This window comes from Chironomus tepperi, unplaced genomic scaffold (genome assembly GCF_022539635.2).
Source record: "Chironomus tepperi strain 1889 unplaced genomic scaffold, CSIRO-AGI_Ctep_v1 contig_305, whole genome shotgun sequence".
In the NCBI taxonomy this organism is placed as follows: Eukaryota; Metazoa; Arthropoda; class Insecta; order Diptera; family Chironomidae; genus Chironomus; species Chironomus tepperi.
In genome coordinates, this window is record NW_027226427.1 from 226,014 (window position 1) to 242,449 (window position 16,436).

A 16,436-nucleotide genomic window follows, 5' to 3' on the forward strand; every position below is an offset into this window, starting at 1 on the left:
ATGTAGGAATTATTCTTTATTGTGCAATAATTCCGGGTGGACCATACGTCGAGTTATACACTTGACATATAATGACAGGTTCCAATAATTACTTCCGAATTTAAACATTCATTTGGTAGACTAGTCGCAGACTGTTCAACTCGGGAACATTTCCATTATGACGTACGTTCTTACTGAGAATTTTTCTGATATTAGATTGATCATATTGAATGCTTAATGATGCATTAGACTTGCAGTTTTAATTTTATGATAAATATGCAGTTATGTGATTTTAAACTTGAAAGTATTTTAATGACTAGGCATTAGGCATTATTTTGTTGAATATTAATATTTTCAATTTACAATAGAATCAGCCAGCGTCATTTGGAAACTATCACTTCAATCTATTAACATTCCGATCAGTAAGCAGTTTTAAAAGATTAACAGCCAAGAAAGCCCATAAACGTCCATACAACTCAATTGCTCAAACCATAATCTTGATTAATTTGTACTTAATAATCAATTTTTCTTTCCAAAATGCTTGTTAATAACTCCCATAAAGTTTTGCGGAACAAATTAGCTTGACAGTTTTGCGGAACAAATCAGCAACAACACAAAAAAAATGTCAAACGTGATTCTACTTCTTGTTTTTGTGTTGTATACTCTCGTGGCGACACAAATTGAGCACATTTCAAGTCACACTCAGAGTCAATTTTAAAAAATATTTATTCGTGTATCTGTTTGATAACTAACTGAATTTTAGTTTATACCAGAGTGTTAAAACAGCAACAACGTGTCGCTCAGGAAAAAAAATAAACGTCATGCGGTTGAGATTTAAAGAAATTCTCGTGGTGCTGTTTAGTCTTTTACATCTCATCCAGTGCGCTTCACATGGTGAAATACTAAAATATTCATAAATGTTAGTTTTTTCTATCTTGTAAATCTCATTGTAGTTGGTCAATGTCAAAGAAGTGATGGATATTGTAGTGAAGCAAGTAGATGCAAAAATATTTGGACAGATACCATTGATTGTACAGTGAAGCAGTTAGTTTGTTGTTATAATGATCATGATTACAAAGACCTTGGATGATTACTGACTAAAAGTTAATATTATTTAGTTTTTAAGTCATCAATTTTCGTGCATTGAACCTGTTTTTATACAAAAAATTTTAAAATTAATAATAAATCATGTAACACAAGTGAAATTAATTGTAGAAAATAATGGATGGAGTTCTATATTGAAATTTATTACTATATCAAATTGCTTACTCCGGAAACAATAGCCTGATTAAATACAAATCTGATTGAATTTCAATATGGATTATGGATAACTAACTATTCATTTCCCATCTATCTACCATGATTATTTCTCTTGAAAACATTTTGTGAGAATTTAATTTGTTACAGGTTAAGTACATTCTACATTGTTTTTTGTGTACACAATTGTGATAAGCTATCGAGTATTAAAACATTGTTTAATATTTAATGAAAATTTATTGTGGAATGCTTCTCTGTACAGCTGTGGCTCGCAGACTGTAGCGCAGTTTTCTTTATATGCTTATGGATTATTATCGCTATTTGCTGATAAGTAGTGATGTTCTGACAATCTGTATGATCCTTTTGAAGCTTACTCTAGCGAAACTAAGTACACGAAAGGTATCAATATAGAATTCACGCGGAGTGCATAAATACTCTAAGATCCATGCACATTCCTACATGGATTATAAATACAGTTTCTGTGCCGTTCGAGTTAGCAATGCTTGTAGATATTTTTTATATGAATGCATTTTTGCGCAATCAACATGAATGCAAACGCTGAATAACCTGATCATCAAACTGCATTATGAGTTGAATGCCATGACCATAATTATGCATGATTTCTTCATTTGAGCTTTTATTCATGATTGCATAAAGAAATGTTGTTTGCCTATTTTCCAACTATCACTTTTCAAGGACATGTTTGAAAAACTAGTAATGATGGTAACTTAAATTTGAAAAGCACTTATCAGTTGATCGATAGAAAATTCGGCATCAGGCCGGCGTGGCTCTCATTCGGTACAGGATTCGGTTTAAATCTGAAACCATTCCAGTGTAACGCAGTTCTGAAGCCGGATTTTGAATCATTTAACTAAACTGTGATATTCAGGAAATGTCCAGGCAACAATAGAGATCTATTTTATCCTAAATATTAAAATTCGGCAAATTTCAATTTTCTTAATAAAAACAACCTGAAAACAGCTGTTTAACCTTCAAGCAATAGACAAAATGTTCAAAATTACTACGCACACCTTCCAAAAAGAACAATAAAGTAAAAAGCTTTTAAAATTACTATGTAGGTATAAAGAGGAAATGAATAAAATGACAAACAACAATTTATCATTAGTTATTGAAATTCTGACAAAATGTTCAAGTGGCTGCAGAAAATTATCACCGATTTAATTCTATGTATACAAAAATTATTCAGTTGAAGAAAGTTTTTTAATTAAATTTGAATAAAAATTTTCTCTAACTTTACTCGAATATTTTTCATGAAATCAAGTCTAATTAATTTTCTTTTCAACTTCTTCCTTCAAAATATGAATATGAAAGAAATTTCCATCTTATGTGCAATCAATTGAATTAAATTTGCTTCCAAGATAGTTCTCACACTCTCATGTACAATGTCTCTATGCATCTTAAAATGGATGTAGTTTCCTTATGCATTCATCCTTTTAGCTGTGGTCAATGCTATGAAAAAATAAAGGAACAATTTCATATTCAAGAGAGGAAATTGAATTTCATGAGAGAAAAATTAAATTTTTAAAAGAAAAGGCATTTTGCCTTGATTGTCATGCAGTAAAAATTTTGAATGCATAAAATATGAAGATATGCTTCTTTATGAGGAAAAATTGGTCTCAATTAAAAACATTTGACTTGCCAATAAGAACAAGATGAAAATTTATTCATAAAAGAAAAGAAATTTAAATTGTATTTGTTCATTCTTGTGGGAGTTTGGATTCGGAGATTGTTTGGGCTTTACTGTGCCTTGTGTACTGATTATTGTGAATAAAATGCAGAAAAATGTAAACGAAGTGTTGAGGAAAAATTGAAATAATTAAAGAATTTGATTAGTTAAATTTGTGATTATCACCCGAGTGGCACATGACTACATTGGACATCTACATGGAGTGTCTTCAATTGCTCACTTTGTGCTGTTACTATTGAATCGATATTATTGATATGGAAACCAACACATTTATTCTAAACTCAATAAAGTTGTCAATTATTAAGTTGCTTTTACACAGAGATCGAAGTCGACTAGGTTGACATCAGGTTGACGCCCCTGATGTATAGTTTTAAAATCTGTCTATTAAGTCAAAATAATTACATTTTCTAATTTTATGTTTCATGTAACCAAACTTCAGCATAATTCAGAATTTGTGTAATATTTCAAAAATGAATAAATACAAAATAATTGTAAGACTTTAAGTAGTTCTGCAATTCATTCAACATCATTGCTTTTTATTCAATTTTCCACAATTCCTTTAAAGTTCCTATCCCAATCGTGTTTTGAAAGAAAACTTTAATACTTCATTTATTGATTAATAAATGTTTGACTTTCTATCCTACAATAACTGTCCCTTGGGTATCAAACATTTCAAAGACAAACAAAGCTCATCTATGACATAGAAAAAGAAATGTATTCAGCCCCATCACAGTGAATATGATGAGTGAGTGAGTGTGAAAGCAAGAAGGATGAAAACAATATGACAAAATGGCATAAATAAACAACATAAATGTATCCATCTTTTTATATCACTTTCTTCTCCCCCTTTTTAGAGCTATAAAACCAAATATTTAGCATAAACATTTTCTGGAGTAAAAAAACAAATTTTTTCCAGCACAACACAAAAACTTTGAGTCACACTCACACAATGGATATCCATTTCCAACGAAAAAAAAGTATAAATAGTTTTATCGTATATAAACGAGCCTATGAGATGGATATGTCTTCATGTGCTTTTATGATTATTGATATAAAATATGAAAAGACAAAGTTTTTTAGGACATACAAAACATTTCTTCATTTGAATATGTCATGCCCTGTATTATGGATATGCTGTATGGATATATTATTGCACAGGCATCTTACACATCTATCCGTTAATGGATTATAAAAGTAGAAGAAATAAAAGCAGCTCGTCAAATTGTCATTACTTTTTCGCTCATAAATATTTGGATTAGTAAGTGACGAGGCTCAATGGATTATTGTTGATTTTTGTGTGTGACTGTCGAATTTTGTTGGATGTTAAGAATAGATTTTTGTGAAAATGTATGTTTAAAGCTTTAAAAATATTGAATTTTCAACATAATTTAGTAAAGCTGAGGTAAAGTTGGATATGAGTTATAGGATTCAGTGGATGTACCGATGAAGATCTCTTTAACTCGAGCAGCACAATACGGAGTACAAGTAATAATGGTGTGCTGTTCGGTCAAGGGCATAGGTCAAGGAGAAATCTATTTATTACAGTCTATCTCATTTAATGAATATTGATCCTCGTAAACTTCAATGACGCCGGTACGATATTCAATCATCAGAAACTGATCTATACTAATCTTCAAACTCAGTTCATTAACCTTAAGTCTGCATTTATTTCTTCCAATAAATTATTATATCTTAATATTAAATCCTCGTGTCATCACTTCCGTCTACTTTATCAACATAAATTTTAGCAAAAAACTTTGCAGTCTTCCACGTTTTTTAACTACAACTTTATTAATTTATCAGGAAAAGTCAAGAAGTACTTTTGATTCCAAGCATCTACACTCATTATGGATGTTATACGTTTTTCTCATTCTTTCTTAAAACTAACAAAGTTTCATAAAAATTATTCCCATTATGGTAACTGAAATTAAATTCACTTATCGTGGCATGTACAAGTGCAAGTTTAGACGGTGAAAAAAAAATTCGTTTACTTTAATTTAATTCAGTATCTGGAAGAGGATTTTATTCTTTCTATTCTTAAGTTGTATTTTGGGATTTTAGTTGAATTTTAAAACGTTTGCTTAAGTATGTGCAATTACTTGTGCATGATTGAATCCAGTGAAGTTCAGACTCTAGTTGAAGGGTATCCACAATGGAGTCATGCCAAGTCTGACTTAGCTCTTTTGCTGACAATGTTACTTACTTACTACGATGATCGTACAGATCACTTCTGATCCATAGCCTTCCTCCAACGTTGCATGAGACCAACCATATCGATGGTTATTGTTTCTGTCACAAGCTTCCTTCCAAGAATTCTTAGTCCGCCCTCATGATCTTTTCCCATCTCCAAAAAAACACACTTTTCACCAAAATTTTTACTAACATTTTTTCATAGGTGACTAAGTTCATAAAACATTGAAGGTAATTCAAGTGAATAAATTTGAAGCATCTTTAGTGAAAAATTTCTAGCTAGTAAAAATAAAGTTTAGAGGACATAAAACTTTTGACATTTTTCCCTAAAAGTGACATAAAAAAGATGTTCATGATGAAAAAAATTCATTTAAAATGCGCTCAATTCATCTATTTAAGGACACTTTATGGCTTTTTATCTATCCAATGAAAAAATATGCTCCAAAAACAGGGATGAGTAAAGAAAAAATTATAAAAATTTAATAAACTCATGTAAAGAAATCCGTTTGTTGCTTACTGGATGGTTGATGTTAAAAAAGTTAAGCAAAGAGTATTCTGTTCACGTTCAGCTTCAACACTTTAACGTTTTATTATCACAAGTGAAGTGAAGTAAAATGAAACAAAAAAGACAGAATGGGGAAATACAGAAGAAGAAGTAAAGTGCATACGTACAGTACAAGTAACTTAATGTTAAAAATTATAGCTTTTCAGCGAAACGTAAAACTTTTTCATTCTTTTTTTTGCCTTCATCTTCCTTCAATTCTACTCCTCAATGCTCCACCGTGCATGGAGAAAAGTAAAAAATTTATTTCTTTATGAAATTAGAAATAACACGTAAGTGAAATAAGTTTGCAGCATAAATTTTGCTTCTTCATATTTTTTAATTTATCATTATCATTATTATCATCATGACAATACATGTACTTCTTTCAAGGAAAGAATAAGAGAAAGTGCAGTAAAAGTTTATTTTTTGATTTTCCGTACTCAAAACATTTTTATAGGCAAGAATTTTATTGCAAATTAAAATGATTTAAATTTACTCTGCAAATGGAAATGAGAAATGTTATTATGAGGAGTACAACAAACATTTAAAAGCAGACTTGAAAGTCTGTAGACATTACTTGCTAACACAACATGTGGGTATGTGGTTTATGAAAGTGGATGTTGAACAAGGACCTCAAATATTTTCGTAAGTGATCCCGAGCGATACATGGGGCTTTTAAGGCTTTGCCAAAGCTTTATGTCTCTAACATACAATTAGCATTCTCACCTGAATGGACGTACTCATGAAATACTCAATTAAATGCTCAATTTCGTGAGTTTACTCTAAGCACGCTCCTTTTATATTCGAGTGTATGCCTCAATTTGGTAATCATGTGGATGATCGGATAATACAAGGTTTCCCGAATAGCACAACATTTTCACAAGGGCACCGCTATGTCGCGGTATTAACGAAAGAACGGTTTACCGCATCATACAGCTCAGAATCATTTAATATCGACTGAGAATTGAGCCATCATATGAAGCCCCTAATATAAAAAAGACACCTAACAACCAGTGAAATTCTATAAAAATTCAATTTTGTAAATGATTCATTTACTTTAAAAAATTATTAAGCATTCACAATTATTTGCAGAAAATCAGCATAAATACAGATTGCTAATTGTCATCGACGCCATTCAAAATAAATTCATCTCAATTTCTAACGTAAATATTTGCTTTGATGATGATTTTTAAGCATTCATACCAATCCAATTCAATTCAAAGTTTACATTTCATTACAAATTTGCTCAATTAAAATATTCAAAATGAATAATCAATTCCAAAAAAACTTGAGCTGTTCGGTCTCATGCTGTTGAGAAACTTCCTGCATGGATATAGAAATCATTTTTAGTAAGCTTTTCATCCATTTCACACCTTTGACGTCATCCAAATGGTTTTGGAAAGTTTCCATCTCGTGGGGTTTTAGCCTACACACAAAATACCCGAAACTGACTTTTATGAAATTCAACGGAAATTTCATTTGCATGCCTTAGATCAAATGGAAGTGGAAAAAAGGTTTGAATGAAAAAGTTCAAAAAATGTTTTCTTCTCTTTATATCCAGTTGCATATTAGCTGCCAATTCAAACATCAACAACAAAATTATTTATATTAACCACAAGTACCAAGCTTGACAGTGCTTGTCACACATATCAACTTTATCCATTATTCTCAAAATGGTCATCAATGTCAATAACTAAATGACAAAATGTTTTCATCACTCGAAAGTTGTTTATGTTGATGTAAATTGATTGTTGGACTAAATTTTTTTGCTGCTGCTTGTGCTTCAGATCAGAAACTAGAAATCTAACAATTTAATAAAACACATGTGCCATACATTGACAATTTAAAGTGCCTTCATGACCTAAAATTGATGAGTTTTGATGATAAAGTGTGACTTTTTTTGAGAATGTACAAATGAAATTCAATCAAAGTTTATGGTAGCATGCAGGTGGAATTGGAAACAGCAAATTGTTGAATATGGACAGATGAGAAATTCGGTTTAAAATCATTCAACTATTACTGGACGAATTGTACACTTGAAATTTGATAACATGATGCATCCATGGTGAATTCTTTTTCAAATTTCATGCGAAAATTTGTTGGAAATATTCATTAAATTACCATTTGTAGATCCATTCCTAAATATTTCCAAACAATTTCATGACTCTAAGGCTTAAGAATGTACTTCAATTGCAATATCCAATTTCTTTCCACCATCCACAATCAATTTAAAAATTGATATTTCTCTCATACACATCCATACTTCCATCTAAAATTGATGCATTGCATCAAAATAATGGTTGGATTTCAATTTCCTGAGTATAGTCTATTACATCATAACCGTAATGAATGAATGGTTAAGAATATATAAGCATTACATATAAGTATCCAACATATTCAATGGCTTGAAATAGGATAAGCTTTAAAGTATGTAAAGAATAATATTTATAGCTTTTCTCTGTGATGTTCTCATGCTCTTACAACCCCATTTCTGTTGAAATGAAAGAAAACTGTTGCAAATCTCCATGCATCATAGCATTCATAAATGTTATTTTTCCCAATCCCTTCTCGTATCCTAGACATTTTCTGTCTTCATGCATTTACATATATCAAAATACGGAAGAAGAGGAATAAAAAAAAGTTTTTTGATTCAATTTTTTAGCATTTTTATTTCTACTGTATCAATGGTGATTCTGGACTGTATAAGGGTGCTGTTTGTCTAATGCGATTGACTATGCTTTGAGATTATGAGAGGGTTAAGCACAAGGAAAATTCAAATAATGAAGTCAGTAAATCTTTCAATTAAAATTGTCCTTTGAAAAACGATTTAGATCTGCTGTTCATGAAAATATCCAAAGCTGCTTAAGTGTAACTAGATTTCTGTCCATAGACATTAACTGAGCAGAGAAAATAACAGAGCTATTTGATCTTCAGACTTTATTTGACTGCCAAATTAAGTGTTGTGTCACTTCTGTTGTGAATCAAAAGGTAAGTTGCTCCAATGCTCCTTATATCCATGATCTCCAGATCAGTATGCACCAACTCGCTTAACGACTGTTATCGCAACTCAATATATCTTCCATTAACCATGACCTCAATTAAGAAATGCGCTGCAACAACTTCCAACTAATTTTTCATCATGCTGCACTTCAAAATTTATGTTGGATATATGCTGCCATACATATAACACAATATTACCGTAAATAAATCACTCAAAAGTAAAGCGATTTTATCTGATTGAATAAGTCTGAATGCAAATCATGTTTATATTCAATGGATGGCTCTTTAATCCTTATACACAATCTCCTTCCTTCCATCATCTTCTGTATGTGTTCTAAAAAGTTTTTACAATTGTATTGTTCGTTGGACGTGCTATGGATTTACAATTCTCATATCCATTTATGAATATGTTTTGCAAATATTCAATTTTAATTCAATAGTTTAATAAACAGCTTGTGTGCAGCTTCCTTTTGATATAATTCAGCTTACCTTTTCATGCACATGTATCAATTTGATATTGAACTTCTTGTTACGAAATTAATCATGTATTATTTACGGTCTAATGATAAGTATTGATCTTGGTGTAGCTCAATAGAGCTTAAATTTGGTTCTCTTTAAGAAAAACTTTTGTTTTGTTTTGAAAATCTGAAGACGAATTTTTTTCCCATCATTTTCTTTAACTTTAGAACTTTACGTGACATGAAAGTACAAGAAAAATGATGATGTATTTTCTTTTTGCTTTCTACACATGTACAAAAGGGTAATGTAGGAAAGTTCCTGTGTTTTTGATATGATATTTGGAGCGCATACGAAGGTTCTAGGAGGGATTGAGGTCGACTATGACATCATTCGACTCAACTCACTTCCAACCGAGTAGAATTCACTCAACTTCGAGTTCTGGTTTTAAAGAACTCAGCATTAAACACTTTTGTATCAAAACAGAGTAAGTTCTCAAGTTTATAGTCATTTGGATGCGAATCAGCCTGCTCACAATTTGACAAAATTGATTTACTCAAATTTATTTGGTTTCCATGACATCTCTCAATATTATTTCAGCTTTTAATAGATCAAAAATTCAGTTTATCTTTAAACATTTGAAGTCTTCAATTTTTCATATGTTAAATTAACCTAAAGAGGCATATCAAACTCTCATGCATGTATTTGACATTTGATTAAACGAGACATTTAAATGTTCTTTATTCTGAAATAAAAGAATTGCTTAAGCGATACTTTTTAGATTATTGGTGATATTCTTCAAATGTGTTTCAAATTTATGATTATTATTAATACCTCAATAGTTGGATTTCGAATTTCTAGATCCAGTTCAGATTCTGAATAACACAAAATGGTTAATCAATCTGAAATCCTTCGTGACTCTGGATTGAATGCGAGATTTAAACTTAATCTTGCTCCAAGTTAGAGACACAACGGCCCGGTTACGAATTTTTGATCAATTATCCGATTTGTGCTATTCTGGATTGTTTCAATAAAATCAAAGAAAAGCTTCCCTAAATTGTCAAACTTTTGATCTATCCAAATCCAAATTTCCCCTTAAATCCACTCCAAAATGACACAAACCAAGCACTATTGACTTAAAACTAACCTTAAAAAATGTTGTTAGATTGAATTCATTATCCATTATTAGATTGATAGTAATTCGATTATATTGAATGTATGGTTGCACGTTTTTTTATGAAAAGAAAATTTTCCAATTTGTAAGTTGCACTTGCAATGCAGTTCAATAAATTTAATGAATGATAAAATATGAAGCTATCATAAAGAAAAATGTTTTTTTGAAAAGAGAATGTTTCAAACAAGTTTCAAATAAAAAATGTTTTGAAAAATGTTCAGTCAATCTATATGCGCTCAAAAATGGGGGTCGTGCATTAATGATGTAACATATATTTGTAAGAAGGTCTATCCCTTACATGCAATGAGGCCGCTTTTAAGTAGTTGCATTTTTGTACCCTGAAAGCATGCAATTTGCCTATTAGTGTATAGGTGTAGTTCAAGCACATATAGTTAAGTCAAAGGAAGGTAAAGTCTTAGTAACACTTGAAGAACAGCCTACGAGGTTGAAGGACCACTTTGAGGTATTGCTTAATGTAGAACATGAGGGAATTTGATGGATTATGGAAGAGTTCCAGTAATGAATTGTGAACCTGATCTCTACAGAATCTATTCAACAGCAGTGAGGGATTTAGAGAGCAATCTGCACAATCTAGCCTAGTCAGACATCACTTTCAAATGAATCCCTTCTAAAAAATGAATGCTTTATGAGTGCAAATTAAGCCAATGAATACATCAAGATGAATGATTTGATATCAAAGTACAGAAAAAAAAACAAAAGAGTACGAGAATGAAATGTGAAAAATCACCGACATACATGCTGATATGAGAGTGAGGAAAGCAATCACAGCACATATAATAAATTTAAGTGAACATACAAAAGTTAGTTGAAGGAGTAAAAATTATAAATTACTTCACATTTTGATGTCCACATTTGATAAACCAGTTAACTCAGTATGTTGCTTGTTGCTGTTGCTATAACTCTATTCTATAGATAGATATATCTCCCAAGGTGATGAAAAAAGAGAGAGAGAGAAAAAAATAAGCTAAACATTAGAAATTTGTGGCGAGGAATGCAAGGCATAACAAACAGTTTCGAAAGACCTCTTTTGGGAAATCAAAACGTCAACATGGAAAATGGAAAACAAATTGAACCATCATCACATTGAGATTCTTTTTTCACACACAGCGGGAAGCAGCAATTGTTAAATAAATAGAAGAAAAACTTTCTCTCATGTCAAAGTTTGACTGTAAAGTTAAAATGTTCTTATGTGTGTCTAGGCGATTCACATGGAGTATTTGGGATGTATGTGAGGTGGGGTACTTCTATTAGTTTTGAGTTTAACTGTTGCATGAAAATAATTGTGACTTCAAATTAAGTTGGACGTTTGTCCTTTGTCTTTTTTTTAAATTAAATTTTCAAACTTTTTCTGTTCCATGACATGAAATGATCAGAATTTTGTTGGAGTTAATTAAATGTTTGACAAACCAAAGTCAAACTTGTCATCTACACATTCTTGATTTCTGAGAGAATTGTTTCTAATTTTTGGATTTTGGTACATGTCCTTTATAGAATTGAGCTTCTGGATCCACGATTGTAGCCAGACATTTTCCTCATTTCTGTCATCATTAAAAAATCATTATTTATCCACCAATTTTATTTTTAAACAGTAATTCTGAGACATCGTCAACAACTTTTTAATGTCCTTGAACATTGCTTTTCATGAAAAGGAACCATTCATTCAATTCTAATGAACTGCAACAAAAATTGAATTCATGAATGAAGCGAAAAGTCTTGACTAAAAATATCAAAATTGGTCCTTTAGGTGATATTCATTGTGACTAAATAAGGTTGCTAAATGACTCCTACACATGTACGAAACGTTAATGCTTAATGGTCAGGGTAAAAATCAGCTTTTCATTCATGTAAATATTTTACGAAATTCTGATGAACTTGAAGAATTCAGGTAAAATTAAATGTTTAGTCAGTGAATATAAAACACCAGTAAGAATCTTCAGCTTCAATCTCAAATGCCCCAAAGTTTCAGTTGCTAAGTAAACATAACGGTCAAAAAAAATTCAAAAACATTTTTTTACCTAAAAATAAACCCGGATTAAAATTAAATCCAAGGATTAAAAAAGTTAAAGTTTCGAAAGGTTAAAAAATCATAAACAAAAATAAAAGAATTAAAAATTCAGTTAAATAGACAACGCAAGGCTTCTTAAATAGCATAACAAACATAATTGTAACATCATACAATGGCAGAATATCTTGCATCGATTTTTGGAACAGAGAAAGACAAGTAAATATTGAAAAATTTATTTTGCTTCTAATTTTAAAAGTTTTTAATTATTTTAATTGTTTCTTGCAGAGTAAATTGCTCCTTCTACTTCAAAATAGGAGCATGTAGACACGGTGACAGATGTTCTCGTATTCACAATAAGCCGACTTTCTCACAAACAGTCTTACTACAAAATTTGTATGTAAATCCACAAAATTCCGCAAAATCGGCTGATGGATCTCATTGTAAGTGCTTTAATAAAATTTTCTGTCATGTATTTTACATTAATCAATATTTTTTCATAATCCAGTGGTCGCAAATGTATCGGATGAAGAGATGCAAGAACATTATGATAATTTCTTCGAGGACGTTTTTGTAGAATTGGAAGATAAGTACGGAGAAATTGAGGAAATGAATGTTTGCGATAATTTGGGAGATCACCTAGTCGGAAATGTCTATATTAAGGTAAGATTTAATAAATTATTGAAAAATCCAGTAGCTAATATACAATGAATCTTACAGTTCCGTCGTGAAGAAGATGCAGAACGTGCATCAAAGGAATTAAACAATCGTTGGTTCGGAGGACGTCCAGTTTATGCAGAATTATCTCCAGTTACAGACTTTCGTGAAGCTTGTTGTCGACAATACGAAATGGGTGAATGTACTCGATCAGGATTCTGCAATTTCATGCATTTGAAGCCAATTTCTCGTGAATTGCGAAGATATTTATATTCTAGACGTCGCGGACGTTCCCGTTCAAAATCAAGATCACCAAAAAGACGCTCAAGATCGCCAAGAAATCGCAGAGATAGATCCAGAGAACGTGATGGACGTCGTGGACGCTACTAAGATTAATTCAGCATACTATTCAATCGTCATAAATTACTGATTTTACCATTTATGATTTGTTTGAATTGATTAATAAAATGAGTTTGTCAAAAGAATTAAATTTACCTTTTTATGTGAAAACGTAACGGCTGAAAAAAATATAAATTACTTAAATACTGTAACGGTTTTTATAAATTCAAAAATTTGCAATAAATAAATCACAGAGTTGGTGTTGAAGAAAGTTTCCAAAGTAAACATTGAAAGTTTAATTACATTAAGTGTTATAATAGTAGGCATTTATTCGATCAATATCACAGAGAAAATAACATTATAACTGATTTGAGCATCAAAAAGTAAAGGTCGATCGTAGGATTTCCAGAACATTACAAAGTTAACAACTCTGTCAAGAAAGATCCAGAGTTTTCTACAAAAAATAATTATTTTCATAGGAATTTCTCGAAAAGTGTTCAATTCATAAATATCAGAGCTAAGTGACTGACTAAATTAAAAGTTCTTTAAAAGATATCATAAATTGGTGCAAAAAACATTAGATATGTCGGATGTAAGTGTATTAAAATTATGAAACTATTGAAATTTTCATAACAAAAGAAATATTTTTAACAAAATTTAGATTAATCAGCTCAAAGAGAAAGGCAATGCAGCATTAACAGCAGGAAGGAATGATGAAGCGATTGAAGCTTACAGTGAAGCTATTAAATTAGACGATTCTAATCACGTTTTATATTCAAATCGCTCAGCTGCTTATCTAAAAGCCGGAAAACTTGAATTATCCCTAAAGGATGCTGAAAAAACCATAGAACTTAATTCCTCATGGCCTAAAGGCTATTCACGTAAAGGAGCTGTACTATATGCTATGCAAAGATATGACGAAGCATTTACAGCATATACTAAGGGTAAATAACCTGAAAAATTTAAATTTTGACATTTTTAGCATAAATTAACGATTTTTTCAGGTCTGGAATATGAACCTAAGAATCAAGCACTTCTACAAGGTTTAACTCAAGTTAAGGAAGTCTTACTCAGTACATTACTTACCCAACATAGTATGGAAGTTGATCCTCCAGAAACACAAGAGGAAATCCTCAAGAAGAAGGAACCAAGCCCACCACCAGCAAAAAAACAACCACCTTCTGAAGACGAGAATCTTCCAGAAAATAAGAGACTTGCAAAGGGTGAAAAAGAAGCAGGAAATGCAGCATATAAGAAGAAAGATTTTGATACCGCTTTAGTTCATTACAATAAGGCAATTGAACATGATCCAACAGATATAACATTTTATAGTAATATTGCTGCTGTCTATTTTGAACAAAAAGAATATCAAAAATGTATTGCCGAATGTGAGAAGGGAATTGAAATTGGACGTGAAAATCGTGCTGATTATAAATTAATTGCAAAGGCTTTTACGCGTATTGGAAACAGTTATAAGAAATTAGGAGACTATAAGAACGCCAAAACATTCTTTGAAAAGTCATTATCAGAACATCGAACACCGGAAGTGAAAACATTGTTATCGGATGTTGAGGCACTCATTAAGGAAGAGGAACGACGAGCTTTTATAGATCCATCAAAGGCAGAGGAAGAGAAGGAAAAGGGAAATGAATTGTTCAAGAAAGGAGACTTTTCAAATGCCATCAAACATTATACTGAAGCCATTAATCGCAATCCAGATGACCCTAAATTATACTCAAATCGTGCAGCATGTTATACCAAATTAGCTGCATTTGATTTAGGATTGAAAGATTGTGATATGTGTACGAAATTAGACGAGAAATTCATTAAAGGATGGATTAGAAAGGGCAAAATCTTACAAGGAATGCAACAGCCATCAAAAGCATTAGCTGCATACCAGAAAGCTCTCGAAATTGATCCAACAAATGGCGAAGCTCTTGAAGGATATCGTACATGCACAATGGCTGTTCATTCCAATCCCGAAGAGGTCAGAAAGAAGGCAATGAATGATCCTGAAGTTCAATCAATCTTGAAAGATCCAGCAATGCGCCTCATTTTAGAACAAATGCAATCTGATCCAAAAGCTGTACAAGAGTAAGTTCTTATTTGAGTATTTTCTTGGTCATGATAACTAATTTGACTAATTTTTCATTCACAGACACTTGAGAAATCCAGAAGTTGCCAGCAAGATCCAAAAACTCTTGGAATCAGGCATCATACAAATACATTAAAATATATTTTTTTCAACATATTACGCTTAAGAAACAAGCAAGAAGGGTCAATAATGTACATTATAATTTTCTGCTTGCAAATTTAAACACTTTTTCCTTGGAACTTATCTTCTAACGCCATGCGAATTAATTAATCTTTAAAACAGAGTTACAACAACAACAACAAACAACATTATTCATTCTTATTAAATTGTACTGTTGCACTATCCTTATTATTCATTGATTTGATATAAAAATGAAAATCTACCAAAATTAATCTTATGCTTCTAATTATGGGGGTTGTTTGAGGATAACGTCTATTGTCTCATATTTTAAATTAATAGACGTTGTTCACAAACAATTTCCCCATGCAGTTTACTACTTACCGACACTTTTAATTGCCTTATACAGAAATAAAATTGAGTGTGTTTGTAGGATCAGCATAAAAGAAAATGTATTTTCTTCATCCAGTTCCTTTCAATGGAAAAAATAAATCTTCCCCTTCGTTCTATAAATATATATCAGGCAGACATGTTCTTGAACTTCTTTTCATTCTCATTGTGTCTTTTGTAAAGTAAGCATTAAAATTCCTTCTCTAAAATGTCATCAATTATTAGAATACCGCAAAGTTCTGTCCAGTATAGAAGACCGCAGATAAAGAAAGGTCTTAATATTGGATTTTGTCGTGTTTGTACTTGTAAGTGGACTTTTGTGTGATTTTCAGCAATTATGTGTTACTTATCTACTCAAATATATTTGATTTAGGCTTAAATGTAGAATTTCTGAAATCAAAATGTGCTCTTTTGAAGCTGTTTGAAATTATTATTGGAAGTTGCTGTGAGATGTTGCTTGTGAGATTCGCACTTGGTGCTGCAACGGAAATTGGTAAGTCACGTGAT

At 31.3% G+C, this 16,436-nt stretch overlaps 2 protein-coding genes and 1 long non-coding RNA gene across 3 annotated transcripts; all 3 read left to right on the plus strand.

Annotated features, from left to right (window-relative positions):
• Positions 1-750: 750 nt before the first annotated feature.
• Positions 751-1,201, plus strand: LOC139092525 (uncharacterized). Its single transcript, XR_011544606.1, has 2 exons — positions 751-873; positions 933-1,201. It is a non-coding gene; the product is annotated as an uncharacterized lncRNA (long non-coding RNA).
• An 11,189-nt stretch (positions 1,202-12,390) lies between these two features.
• U2af38 (U2 small nuclear riboprotein auxiliary factor 38) lies at positions 12,391-13,478 on the plus strand. The gene is made up of 4 exons (XM_070642947.1): positions 12,391-12,550; positions 12,620-12,774; positions 12,840-12,994; positions 13,052-13,478. The coding sequence occupies exons 1-4, from the start codon at positions 12,507-12,509 to the stop codon at positions 13,376-13,378; spliced, it is 681 nt and encodes a 226-aa protein (XP_070499048.1). The 5' UTR covers positions 12,391-12,506; the 3' UTR covers positions 13,379-13,478.
• A 274-nt stretch (positions 13,479-13,752) lies between these two features.
• Positions 13,753-15,814, plus strand: Stip1 (Stress-induced phosphoprotein 1). Its single transcript, XM_070642925.1, has 4 exons — positions 13,753-13,919; positions 13,989-14,271; positions 14,332-15,421; positions 15,486-15,814. The coding sequence occupies exons 1-4, from the start codon at positions 13,911-13,913 to the stop codon at positions 15,556-15,558; spliced, it is 1,455 nt and encodes a 484-aa protein (XP_070499026.1). The 5' UTR covers positions 13,753-13,910; the 3' UTR covers positions 15,559-15,814.
• Positions 15,815-16,436: the final 622 nt, after the last annotated feature.